This window comes from Mesoplodon densirostris, chromosome 7, assembly GCF_025265405.1.
Source record: "Mesoplodon densirostris isolate mMesDen1 chromosome 7, mMesDen1 primary haplotype, whole genome shotgun sequence".
In the NCBI taxonomy this organism is placed as follows: domain Eukaryota; kingdom Metazoa; phylum Chordata; class Mammalia; order Artiodactyla; family Ziphiidae; genus Mesoplodon; species Mesoplodon densirostris.
The window spans coordinates 112,141,626-112,154,534 of NC_082667.1; the positions used below are offsets into that span (position 1 = coordinate 112,141,626).

General features: G+C 51.0%; 1 protein-coding gene across 2 annotated transcripts; it reads left to right on the forward strand.

The window, feature by feature from the left end:
• Positions 1-1,868: 1,868 nt before the first annotated feature.
• Positions 1,869-12,382, forward strand: HINFP (histone H4 transcription factor). Of its 2 annotated transcripts, XM_060103401.1 has the most exons (10): positions 1,869-1,957; positions 6,983-7,170; positions 8,701-8,930; positions 9,190-9,301; positions 9,481-9,633; positions 10,160-10,237; positions 10,324-10,444; positions 10,531-10,669; positions 10,770-10,894; positions 11,418-12,382. In XM_060103401.1, exons 2-10 carry the CDS (start codon positions 6,993-6,995, stop codon positions 11,839-11,841), a joined length of 1,560 nt encoding a protein of 519 aa, XP_059959384.1. In that variant the 5' UTR covers positions 1,869-1,957; positions 6,983-6,992; the 3' UTR covers positions 11,842-12,382. The 2 variants fall into 2 exon arrangements, with proteins under 2 accessions (XP_059959384.1, XP_059959385.1); XM_060103402.1 differs by lacking the exons at positions 1,869-1,957; positions 6,983-7,170; positions 8,701-8,930; positions 9,190-9,301; positions 9,481-9,633 and adding an exon at positions 9,634-9,714.
• The last annotated feature ends 527 nt before the right edge of the window (positions 12,383-12,909 follow it).

Consider the following 12,909-nt stretch of genomic DNA (forward strand, 5'->3'; position numbering starts at 1 on the left):
CCAGAACTCAATGCAATCACATATTTAGTAGTGACAAAGAGCCTGATCACATTTCAAAAATAGGGACTTAAAAAAATGAACGCAAAAGAAACGCAAAACATAACCTAATTCACTTTATACTTTCAGAAGAGATCCACAGTTTTTGATGAGTATGAATTATGCTTTAAGATTTTCTGGTAGCTTTTTTTTTTTTTTGCGATATGCGGGCCTCTCACTGTTGTGGCCTCTCCCGCGGAGCACAGGCTCCGGACGCGCAGTCTCAGCGGCCGTGGCTCACGGGCCTGGCCGCTCTGAGGCATGTGGGATCTTCCCGGACTGGGGCACGAACCCGTGTCCGCTGCATCGGCAGGCGGACTCTCAACCACTGCGCCACCAGGGAATCCCCAAGCCCTGCTATTTTTAATGGCATCTTTAAGTTCATTTTATTTATGTTGAGCGTGTAAGGTGTTTTCTGATTATATAAATTATATAGGTTTATATTTAGGTTAGAAAATATAACACAGTAAATATCAATCCCAATGAACTTTACTAAGGTACATAATTTTTAAACAAAATGTCTTGGACCCTTACTGAGTTTCAGCCACTAGGCTAAACAATGGGGTTATAAACGTGAAAAACACACGCAATCCCTGCCCTCTCTCACTGAACTGAGTCTAGTGCAGAATGCAGACACGTAAACAGGCAAATACAATACTGCATGATAGAGCTGTAATGGGGAAATGCAGGAAAGGGATGTCCAGGAAGACTTCCAGGAAAAAGAAGCATCTTCGTTGAGACCAGAAGAATGAGTAGGAATCAAACATATGTGGGAAGGGGAGAAAGGGAAGATTATTCCAGGCAGAGGAAACAGCAAATACAAGGCAGGGGAGGAAAGGCGGCTAGTTGTGGTGGAGAAACTGAAAGAAATGTGGGGGCTGGAGAGCAGAGAGTGAGTTCGAGAAGCACTCAAGACACGGTGGAGAGAAGTATGCAGGACCCAGATGCTGAACAGTCTAGAAAGCCTCAGTATGGTTTGGGGCTTTGTCCTGAGGACAACAGAATGACTTTGAGTGTTTAAAGCAGGGTGGTCGTTTGATCAGATTTGCTCTTTGTTAAGGATCACTTGAGAGCTCCGACGAGAATGGTTTGGAAGGAAGTAGGAGTGCCCGCAGTGGAACCAGTTAGGTCAGTGTACACATCCGGGATGGACGTTGTTAATGGACTAGAGAGGGGGCGGCGAACGTCAAGAACATCAAGAACGGGGGATGAACATGAGAGATCCTGTATTTAAGGGGGTAGCATTTGCAGAACTTGGCAATGGATTGGATGCGACGTGTGAGGGAGGAATCAGCCATGACCGCCAGGTTTCTGACTTGAAGGAGTTATTCACTGAGCCTGGTGACACAGGAGGTGAGGTGTAGGGGAAAGAGAAGATGGCACAAGGAATACTGATATTTAAGAAACAGGAAGATTAAGAAGGTGAAGGACCCCCAGTTTGGGCTGAGCGGGGCTTGCTGTGCTGGGCACGGAGCCTCGCATGCCTCCTCCTCCGCCTCCTCGGCCTCCTCCACCTGTTCCTCCGCCTCACCGCCCACGCGGCCAGCTAGCTTGATAACCAGCACAAGGTCAGAGACCCCTCTCTGCGCTCAGCCCGAGCTCTGCGCATGCCCAGTTGGTGCCGTGGGCCGAGCCTGCGCAGTTGGGGGAATTCGGGCCCTAGGGATCCCCGCTTGCGCCACGCCAGGAGATCGGCGGCGCCAGCAGCGGTACCTTTCCGCGCGTCCCGCCGCCTCTCACTCCCGCCCCTTCCGTGTTTTGGTCGCGCATGGGTTCCGTCAGTCGCAGGGGCGATTGGTTGTTAGAGGGATCCGAGAACGGCGATTGGCTGTCGTTGGCCGTCGCTCAAGAGCCCTACCGGAGACGGTGGGAGGTGGGAGGAGAGCAGGAGAGACCCCGGAGCCGATTAGACTGATCGACGGTAAGTGCGGGTTCCGGGCTCTGCCGGGCAGCGTCGGGCTGGGCTTTGGGCTGGCAGCCGAGGCCAGGCTCTTCCCCGGTCGCTTAGGCGAGGCTCCCTCTTGCTGTTCGGCCACGCTGGTCTGCCTGGTGCCTGCAGCGCCTTGCCCCCAACATCGACTCGAACCTCCCGTCTGGGGCTTCGCTGCCGCTGAGACACGGTCGCCGCCACGCCTTGGGGGAAGCCTGCGGGGCTGAGAGGGAGAGGTTTACCCGCCGGAGCGGTCTCCTTCTTTCTCTCCGAATTCTACCTGTGCTCCAGGGGCCCGGTCCTCACCGCTTAGGGCAAGTCTTCCCTGCTTCGCCTGCCCCTGGGATTTCTCCCTGTCCAGCTTTCCCCCATCCGGCGCTTTGTTTTGGTCGTTGTCTTAACACGTCAGAGTCTTATCTCTTCGACCACATTGTGAGTCCTTAGGAGGTTCCGGATCTGGGTCCCTCCTTTCTTGAACACCATTCAGGGTTCATTCGGTGTTTTGCGTTACAGTGTATACTCAGGTATTTGCTGATTGCTTCTTACTATGGCTCCCGATGAAAGGAAGGGTTAGGAATCCTTCGGGCTTTCCTTTTGTTGATCTTTTTGTAGAATTCGTGCTTAGATCATCTCATCCTTAGAAGCAAGGATACGAAGAGCCAACACTTGCTGAGTTCTGGCGGTGTGTTATGCTAGACATTTTAATATCCATTGTCTGGTTTAATCCATAAATCAGTTCAATGAGACAGGCATGATTATTCCCATGCTACATGGGAAACCCGGGCTTGAGTAACTTCCCTGAGGTCACATAGCTAGTAAGTGTTGGAACTTTCTAATCAGATCTGTTGAATCCATCATCCACTGCTGTGATATTAGTATCCTGTTTCACATTTAAGGAAATAGGTTCAAAGAAGCTAGGTGATTTGTCTAAAAGTAAAGTAATAAGTTAACAGATTTACTTAAACATTAAAAGAGGTTGTATTAGGTACAACCTACTGTGGTGGCCCTGCAGTTAGAACTGAACACAGCACAGACCAGGCTTTCTAGGAGCTCACAGCTTATTGGAGGAAACTGACAAAATAGCTACTCAATAAAACATGCTTTGGGTATTGTGTATTTGGCTATGATGTCTGTGGGGAGGAAGGAATCAGACATGAAGAGGCAAGACAGGCTGATGTAGGAGGAGAACGGAGCCAAGCTTCCTGGCTTTGAATTCTGTCTCCATCATTTTCTAGCTTTGATCTTGGGTAAATTACTTAACCTATCTGGGCCATTTCCTCATCTGTGAAGTGGGTAATAATGGTACCTACTTCAATAGGGTTGTTGTGTTAATGAGTTTTTATACATATAAGATACTTAAAACAGTGCTTGGCATATAGTAGATAGTTAATAGGTGTTATATTTTTCTAGGCTGAGCAAACTCATTGAGACAGGAAGCTCGAACCCTGGTCTTCTGACAGCTGGTCCAGCGCCCTTTCCTTATACAGGTTGCCTCATTTGCATCCCTTGCCTACAGAAAGAGGAGTGGTGACCAAATAGTCACTTTGTCCTACAGCTTCCCAGGGTAGAAACAAGCAGCGTACAGGGAAAGAAAGTAAAGAACGCTGGGGGATGGTGAAAGAGGGATTCAGGGAGCTTTGCCTAAATTTGGGGGATGGTGAAAGAGGGATTCAGGGAGCTTTGCCTAAATTTCAAGTCATTCTAGATATCTAGATAGCCTGCTTCCTGGGCCTTATCCACAGTCTAACAACAGATATGTGTTTAGAATATTTGTGCTCAGCATTGTGCTGGACACAGTATAGGGACACAGGCGTGATATGGTATCTGCTCAGAAGCAGCTAATATTGTCCAGTTGGGTAGATGAGAGTAGAACACAAAACAACCATGAGTGACCAAGGGCAGCAGAAAAAATAGGGTTGAGCTTTTCTGGTTTCAACTGTGCTAGCCATCAGACCGAAAGGCGAGAGTGATTTGAGGGGCGGGTTAGTTTAGGAACGCTTCCTGGGATATAATCATATCCCCACATTTATTGAGTTTCCCAAGAGTACAAAGCTCTGGCCTAATGCTGGGAATGAGAAGTAAAGAGATGGGCTCTGCCCTGAGAAGCTCCTTGTCTAGGGGACACACATTCTGTTCCATTGTAACAGGTAGTTGGATGGAGGTGTGTACCGAGTGCTGTGGAGGCAGGAGGGGGGATATGTCAGCTGTACCTGGATGAATTGGGAGAGGGGTCACCAAGCAGGGGGCATTTGGGCTTGAAGCAAATGAGTTGAGGTTTCTCAGGCAGAGCGTTTTAGGAGAATGTAGTATGTTTAGGGACAAAGATTACTGACTCAGAGAGAAAGAGGGAATAAATGGATAGGTGTGGGGGGAAGGGCATGACCTTTGGATTAGAATCAGGGCACTCTTTTTTTTTTGTTTGTTTTTTGCGGTATGCGGGCCTCTCACTGTTGTGGCCTCCCCCGTTGCGGAGCACAGGCTCCGGACGCGCAGGCTCAGCGGCCATGGCTCACGGGCCCAGCCGCTCCGCGGCATGTGGGATCTCCCCAGACCGGGGCACGAACCCGTATCCCCTGCATCGGCAGGCGGACTCTCAACCACTTGCGCCACCAGGGAGGCCCAGAATCAGGGCACTCTTACACCAAATGAAGTGAAGTTTGGAAGAGGACTCACCCCAGGGCTGACACATGGTAGGCCCTCATGTGTTAGTTCCCTTACCCAGCTCCTGGAGAAGTAAGTTGCGGCCAGTTGGAGAAGAGCCTTGCATGCTGTGCTAAGTGGACTTGATCCTGAAGGTAGTATAGGAGGTTTGGACTGTTATGTCTGACTTAGGAAGGCTTTCCCTACTTCTTCTACCCCCAAATTGTAAAAGTAGTCCACATTTTCTCCTAATAGGGCTTCACTATTAGTCTACCAAGAGCTCAGCAACCCCAAGTACTCACACCCCAGAGTGTCAAAGGTAGCTGGCTTCTTCTCAGAGGAGAGGCAAAGGCTGTGGATTTAAAAGGCATTTCTGGGGCTTCCTTGGTGGTGCAGTGGTTGAGAGTCCGCCTGCCGATGCAGGGGACGCGGGTTCGTGCCCCGGTCCGGGAAGATCCCACATGCCGCGGAGCAGCTGGGCCCGTGAGCCGTGGCTGCTGGGCCTGCGCATCCGGGGCCTGTGCTCCGCAACGGGAGAGGCCACAGCAGTGAGAGGCCTGCGTACCGCAAAAAAAAGGGGGGGGGGTTTCTTTGGTAAGCAGTTAGATATAGTAGGTTCTTACAATTGTAGCTATGAAAGATGTTATGCATTTTGTGTTTTCTGGGTTTTTTTCCTCAGTATGTAGTAAAGTTCTTTTTCAGAGTTCCCACCTGTTTCAGGAAGGCCAGCGAGAGCAATTCCTCTGCTCCCTCTCAGGGTACCACAGTGGGGACAGCAAGAATCAGTGAGAATCCTCAAGGAAGAGGTGACACCTAGGGGACAAAGTCAGGGCCTCTTAGTGTCTTTTCTTCCCGCAGAGATTTTGCTTGCAGTATCATCTGTCATTCTGTGGGTTTTTTTGTTTTGTTTTATTTTTTTAAATTTTTGGCTGCGTTGGGTCTTCGTTGCTGCTCACGGGCTTTCTCTAGTTGCAGCGAGCAGGGTGGGGGGGCACTCTTCTTTGTGGTGCGTGGGCTTCTCATTGCGGTGGCGTCTCTTGTTGCAGAGCACAGGCCCTAGAGTGAGCGGGCTTCAGTAGTTGCAGCGCGTGGGCTTAGTAGTTGTGGTGCAGGGGCTTAGTTGCTCTGTGGCATGTGGGATCTTCCCAGATCAGGGCTCCAACCCATGTCCTCTGCATTGGCAGGTGGATTCTTAACCACTGCGCCACCAGAGAAGTCCCTGTGTTTTGTTTTAACGAGGGAAACTGTTCTTTTATTGTTCCTCAAACTCTGTTCCTGGAAGCCCCACCAGAACTGGAGTGCTGAGTTAAGAGAGCGTATTTCTAGGCCTAACCCAGCCTTCCCGAATCCGAACCTTTAGGGGAGGGGCTGGAAACCTGTGCATTTGTGTGCATATTAAAGGTTGAGAACCTTTAGTTTATTTATTCAGCTTTCTTCAGCAAATATTTATTACATGCCTAAGTGTGCCTAGCACTGTGTACACCCAGTATAAACTGGACAGGTAACTGCCTCTTACGTGAAATGGAATCTGCACTGTTGTTCAGAGGATGTTAGGGCCGTGGTGGAGTAAAGCACTGGACAGGTTAGGCAAAGGGAGTTGGTACGGCACTTTGTAAGTCTGGCGGGGACTTACGATACCTACCGTAAGAAATAAGGAGCTTCTAGGGTCATCTGTGTGCATAGGAAAGAATGTGGACTTCGGAGTCAGCCTCACCTGACCCGACCACACTAGTGTGTGATCTTGATCAAACCAGTTAACCTCTGCAAGTCTTAGGCCCTTATCTACAAATGAAGTTAAAAATAGTGCTTACCTCATAGGGTGGTGTTGGTAATTAAATGACACAAGGCAAATAAAGTGCTTAGTAGGTGCTTGGCATATAGTAAGTGTGAAATTGAAAGCAAAAGGGGTTGTTATCGCCATTGTGAAGATGAGAATGTTCAGGAGTAGAAGGGTTACGTTACTTGGCCGGGGTCGCCCAGCTAAGTCGGTGGTGGACAGAGGCGTCTGGATTTGAACCCTGGGTCATTCCCCAAAGCCTTCTTTTTGAACCTGAGCATTGTTCTGCTTCCTGTAGGAGTAATTCCTTCTTGGCGGGTTGCTCTGAAGCTCCTTGAAAAAAGGTCTGTTGAAGTTCTTAGCTCAGAGCCTGGCACATGCTCAGTAATGTTAGTTCGTATTCTCCTTTCCCAAGAACAGCAGACAGCTTCCAGGGGCTTAAGGAACTGCTACTCTGTCCTTATTGAAAAAGCATGGCGTTTGTCACGGGCCACTGGAAAATGTCTCCTGGTTCTAGGCTGGCTGCCCGCCCAGCTGTTTACGCCCACCAACACTTGGGTGGAATCCTGGCAGCTGCTGATTTCTTCCTCCCCCTCTAGGGTGAAGGCCATGCCGCCCCCTGGGAAAGTTCCTCGAAAGGAGAACCTGGGGCTACAGTGTGAGTGGGGGTCCTGCTCCTTTGTGTGCTCAGCCATGGAGGAGTTCTGCGAGCATGTCACTCAGCACCTGCAGCATCACCTGCAGGGCTCCGGGGAGGAGGAGGAGGAGGAGGAGGAGGACCCGCTGGGTAAGGAAGCAGGACACAGCAGGGGAGAGAGCTCGAGGGATGGTGGAAAATCGGATTTTCCTTGCCGCACAGGGGGAAGGCAGCCTGCGAAAGTGGTGGTTTACTTTCCTAATTGTGCTTTTTTTTGGTTTGTTTATAAAAACACTGTAGACTCATTATAGAAAACTCATTCAACAAGGATATATGGAATGAACCTGCCATCCTGCCATCAAAAGTCAATTACTGGGCTTCCCTGGTGGCGCAGTGGTTGGGAGTCCGCCTGCCGATGCAGGGGACGCAGGTTCGTGCCCCGGTCTGGGAAGATCCCACATGCCTCAGAGTGGCCAGGCCCGTGAGCCATGGCCGCTGAGCCTGCGCATCTGGAGCCTGTGCTCTGCAACGGGAGAGGCCACAGCAGTGAGAGGCCCGCGTACCGCCAAAAAAAAAAACAAAGTCTATTACTGACTTTGGTGAACATTCTTTTTGACCTCTCTCTGCCTGTGTATACATAAATTAGATATGATTTTATTTTTTTTAAGAGGATCATATTGTACAAGTTGTTGGCAAGCTGCTTTTTTCACTCTCTGGTAGTGCTTTTCAATTTTTTTTTTTTTTTCTTCACTGTGACCACCAGTTAGGAATACATCTTATATCACAACCCTGTACACAAAAGTTAAAAAATACTAAAAACAATACTTGCCTTTATTAAATTCTCTCTGAATTGTTCTATCTTATTCTCTTTCATTAAAAAAAAGTGTGATTTGCAATCCCCTAAACTGATTTCACTACCCACTAATGGGTCACAACACAGTTTGAAAAACTCTGTTCTACAGAGGTATAGAGACACCTCTCCTTCCCCCACCTCAAATTCTGTTTTGAGTCTAGTGACTGCGAACTATAATTAATAGCTTCAAAAGTCAAGTAATATTTATACAGAAGAGAAATTAGGGGATGATTATATTTTTTAAAGTACCTACTTTTCAAAACAAGTAAACCCCTATAAAGCAGTGGAAATTTGGTGCTTAGACAGATGCTAGAGAGATAGGAAGTGGAATTGAATAGTCCTAGAGAATAGTCCTTCCTAGGGAAGGCCGATCTTGGGCAGCATATGGGGGAAAGAAGGACTTCCGGTTTGACAGGAAGGAGTGGGAGGTGTCTCAGGCCCCTCGGGAACAGCAGAAACTCCGAGCCACTGTAGCAAATGCCAGCCACACCTGCTGTCTCTGAGTCACTGGCACTGGGACATGCACACACTGTCCCCCTGCCTAGACCGCACTTCCCCTCCACCTGGTTGCAGTCTAATATTTATACATGTGATTATTTGATGTTTTTTTCTCCCTGACTGAAAGCTGTACGAGGACAAAGGCTGGGACTCTTTTTAACTTGTAGTTGTATCCCTGGTGCCTGGCACACAGTTAGTGGTCATTAAATACTAGTATTTGCTGAAAGAATTCCTGGCATACCAGGTCAGTCCGGCATCCTCACTTGCTGCTAAGTGGACGGAGAGCTCTGGAAAGTATCAGACTCTTCCTTCTAAACCCCTTTTTGCAGAGGAAGAATTCTCCTGCTTGTGGCAGGAGTGCGGCTTTTGTTCTCTGGACAGTTCTGCTGACCTTGTGCGCCATGTCTACTTCCACTGCTACCACACCAAGCTGAAACAGTGCGGGCTGCAGGCCCTGCAGAGCCAGGCTGACCTCAGCCCCTGCGTCCTGGACTTCCAGAGCCGCAACCTCATCCCTGACATCCCTGACCACTTCCTGTGTCTGTGGGAGCACTGTGAGGTCAGCAGGCAGAGCCAGAAATAGGGGTGGAGGGAAGCTGGGGATCTCAACTCAAGATGCCTTGACCGTTTCAGGGATGCCCTGTATTCCTGAGGTTCCCGCTAGTAGCCCTCCTACATTGCTGGGTAGCCCCCTTGCTCAAACTTTCCTATCCTACCAAGTTAATTTGGGAGAGGGCCAAGAAGCCCCCTTTGGACACCTAGGGGTAAGAGTCCCTCCACCCACCCTCAGTCCTTACCCCAAGTTGCTCCTGGCACAGAGCTCCTTCGACAATCCCGAGTGGTTCTATCGGCATGTGGAAGCGCACAGCCTGTGCTGTGAATACCAGGCAGTCGGCAAGGACAACCACTTGGTGTTGTGTGGCTGGAAAGGTAGGGCCACTCTTTAAGTTCTGACCTCTAAAGAAACCTTGGGGTTGTTAAGGCGCCAGGGCAGCTAGGGGTGGGACCAGTCCTGCAGGGCAAGGTTGGCTGCTGGCTGGAGAGACGGGGGGGTATGAGAGCCTACTCTGAGGGTTTGTAGCTGGACCTGACTGGACCTTCCTTCCCAGGCTGTACGTGCACCTTCAAGGACCGCTTTAAGCTTCGAGAGCACCTCCGTAGCCATACCCAGGAGAAGGTGGTGGCCTGCCCCACCTGCGGGGGCATGTTTGCCAACAACACCAAGTTCTTAGATCACATCCGTCGCCAGACCTCGTTGGATCGTAAGCGGTCGGAGAAGGGGCATGGCTGCAGGCTTGGAGTGGGGCTCGGGGGCACATTCCCAGGAGAGGGGACCGCTGAAGGTATCTGCAAGTTGGCTGTATCTACCTTGAGGGCTCAGTCACCTACCACAGTCTCTGCTGATAGAGACTCATTAGACGTTGTTATTCCATGCTTACTGTGTGCCGCAGCTCTTATCTCAGTGAATCCTAGCAGCAGCCCCATGAGGTAGGCCTCTTATCCACGCTTTTGGCAGATGAGGAAACTGAGGCTCAGAGAGGTTAAATCGCTTACCTGAGATCACACAGCTAGTAAGTGGTCAAGCCGGAATTCTAATTCAGCTTCTTGACTCCAAGTCCCATGCTCTTTCTGTGATACTATGTCCGTCCATAGTTCCCTAAGCTCCCCGCTCCTCCCCTGGTGGTTCCCTTCTGCCTGGGATGGTTCTCCTCTCCCAGCTTGCTCTCCTCTCTGTGCCTCTCCACCATCCCTCACAACCCACCCTCTCTTCTGCCCACCCCACCACAGAGCAACACTTCCAGTGCTCTCACTGTTCCAAGAGATTTGCCACGGAGCGGCTGCTGCGGGACCACATGCGTAACCACGGTGAGTAGCCGGCCACCCCTCTCGTCCCGGCCCGCCCTCCAAGCTTCCACTAGCCCTCGGATCACAGCCTGCTCTCTGCTCCTCAGTGAACCACTACAAGTGCCCTCTGTGCGACATGACCTGCCCACTGCCATCCTCCCTCCGAAACCACATGCGCTTTCGCCACAGCGAGGACCGGCCCTTTAAATGTGACTATTGTGACTACAGGTAAAGGGAAACGGGGACTGGAAATCAGAAAACTCGTGTTCCAGGGTCCCCCATGCCCTCTGACCCCTCCTGACCTCTCTCGGCAGCTGCAAGAATCTGATCGACCTCCGGAAGCACCTGGATACCCATAGCAAGGAGCCAGCCTACAGGTGTGATTTCGAGAACTGCACCTTCAGTGCCCGGTCGCTCTGCTCTATCAAGTCCCATTACCGAAAAGTGCATGAAGTGAGTGGGGCTGACGGTGGGGAAGGACCAGCAGAAGTGTCGGGGAGCCCGGGGTCGGGGGGAAGCTAGCCTCACCCTCCCTCCCCTCCCCCCCCCCCAGGGAGACTCAGAGCCGAGGTACAGATGCCACGTGTGTGACAAATGCTTCACGAGGGGTAACAACCTCACCGTGCACCTTCGCAAGAAACACCAGTTCAAGTGGCCCTCAGGGCACCCCCGTTTTCGGTATGCTCCTCCCAGATTCCCACACTTTTTCTTCATACCTTTCAACAATTTAGAGACCTGGAATTTGATGGTGCTTTGATGTTCACTATCTCCATTTAGGTTCAAGGAACCTCGAGAATAGTGGTGGGGCAAAGATTATTTTCCTGATTTTTGAATCCAAGGCACGATGCCAAAAACAGTAAATGGTGCCAAAAGCCCTGTAGCCGGAACCAGAGTGTGAGCCCAAGGGTCCTAACCTGTAGCTCCACGGCCTGCTCATAAATCCTTTGACAACACTACTGTCCAGTACAGATAATTCCTCCCTCTCCCCTTCACTCCCCTCCCTTTCCTTTTTGAGTAATGATCCTTCTTGCCTTTTCTTCTAAATATTCCAATAAAGACCTTTTTTGTCTTTAACCTCCATCACTTAGAATCCCAGAGCTGCTGCTTTCCCTTGTATTTGTCCCTTACCTCGCCAATCTCCAGGCCATTTCTGCCTCCCCCCCGCCCTTGTTTGCTGCCCTCTCTGCTCCTCCTTCACCAGGTACAAGGAGCATGAAGACGGCTACATGCGGCTGCAGCTGGTTCGCTATGAGAGTGTAGAGCTGACACAGCAACTGCTGCGGCAGCCGCCAGAGGGATCGGGCCTGGGAGCACCACTGAATGAGAGCAGCCTGCAGGGCATCATTCTAGAAACAGTGCCAGGGGAGCCAGGACCCCAGGAAGAGGCTGAAGAGGAAGAGGAAGGTGGGGGTGGTGAGGGGACAGCCCTCTCGGCCTCTCAGGACACTTCGAGCCCTGTCATCCACGTGGTGAATCAGACCAGCGCCCAAGGCCAGCGAGAGATTGTCTACTACGTGCTGTCCGAAGCCCCGGGAGAGCCACCTCCAGCCTCTGAGCCCCGCTCCGGGGGCGTCATGGAAGAGCTTCAGGGAGTAGCTGGGGGGCCAGAAGTCCAGATGGTGTGAAGGCTGCAGACCCTGACCATCGCTACCCCAGACCCCAGCTGGGGTTTGAACCGGGCTGGTGGCAGTGCCCCTAGTGGGCAGCCCTTGCCAATGGATGCCTTTAGGAGTGGTGTTGAGAGCAGTGCGGTCCCCTCTGGACCCGGCTTGCATCATTCGGCAGACCGAGGGACTTCCCTTTTGTGCCAGACCACATTCTGTGGGGATCCTGAGGAGTTTGGATTCTTTGGGGGGGGGCACCCTGGTTGTGTGTGTTCTTGTAGAGGGGGCTAGTGTCAGGCTTAACCCTAACCCCCAGACGTGCTGGAAGAGTGATTAAAATCCATAGTCAACTCACATCCATTCCTGTCTTTAGGGGTCCTTAGGCCCAGGGATGATATGTAACTGATCCCTGCAAGGGCACTTTCCTCACAACCAGCCAAGGCATTTCCCTCTAAATGGTTCCTCCTACAAACCCCAAGGACTTTCATGGTCATCCTCAGGGATGAGATTGGAGGCACTGAGTATGTGTGTAACAATTGTTTTTGGTAATAAAAGAAACGCTTGGGCCATTACTCACTACTTCTTCCTTATGTTTGGTGGTATTAACTAAATAACGAGGAGGTACAGCTGCCCAGAAGAGGAGCTGAATAATTAGGCTCGTTCCCTTTTTAGTGACTGGGGTTTGTTTTGTTTTGAACTGTCCTCTTGTTCCCTGCCCCCGTCCCCCACACCCCACCTTTGGTGAAACTTCTCCATTTCTTCTTGGAACATCTACCATCTCTATAGAGGTCCCAGGCATAGGCCAGGAGTGGGCAGTAGAACACGCTAGGACGGATGAGTGGGGCTTGCCAGGAAGCCAGAGCACCCAGGCTGGCCCCACGCTCTGAGTGCTGGTTAGAAGCCAGCGCCTCTGGGTTGGGGGTTCTTTACCTGTGAAGCTGTGGGACTAAGGAGGCTTAGGGTGGAGGGTGGATGTGGAGGCCCTAGGGAATAGCAGGTACTGGGGGTCCAGGAGCCAAGTTAGAAAGTTGTGTATCTGAATGTGCATTTTCCTGAGGAAAGGGGTCTCTTTTCAGTAGATTCTCAAAG

Bases quoted from the DNA above. Each gene is read 5' to 3' on its own strand.
- HINFP (XM_060103401.1), top strand. From the start codon at position 6,993: ATGCCGCCCCCTGGGAAAGTTCCTCGAAAGGAGAACCTGGGGCTACAG. The intron at 9,302-9,480 runs GTAGGGCCACTC...CTTCCTTCCCAG, and splicing joins GGTGTTGTGTGGCTGGAAAG to GCTGTACGTGCACCTTCAAG. The intron at 10,670-10,769 runs GTGAGTGGGGCT...CCCCCCCCCCAG, and splicing joins ATTACCGAAAAGTGCATGAA to GGAGACTCAGAGCCGAGGTA.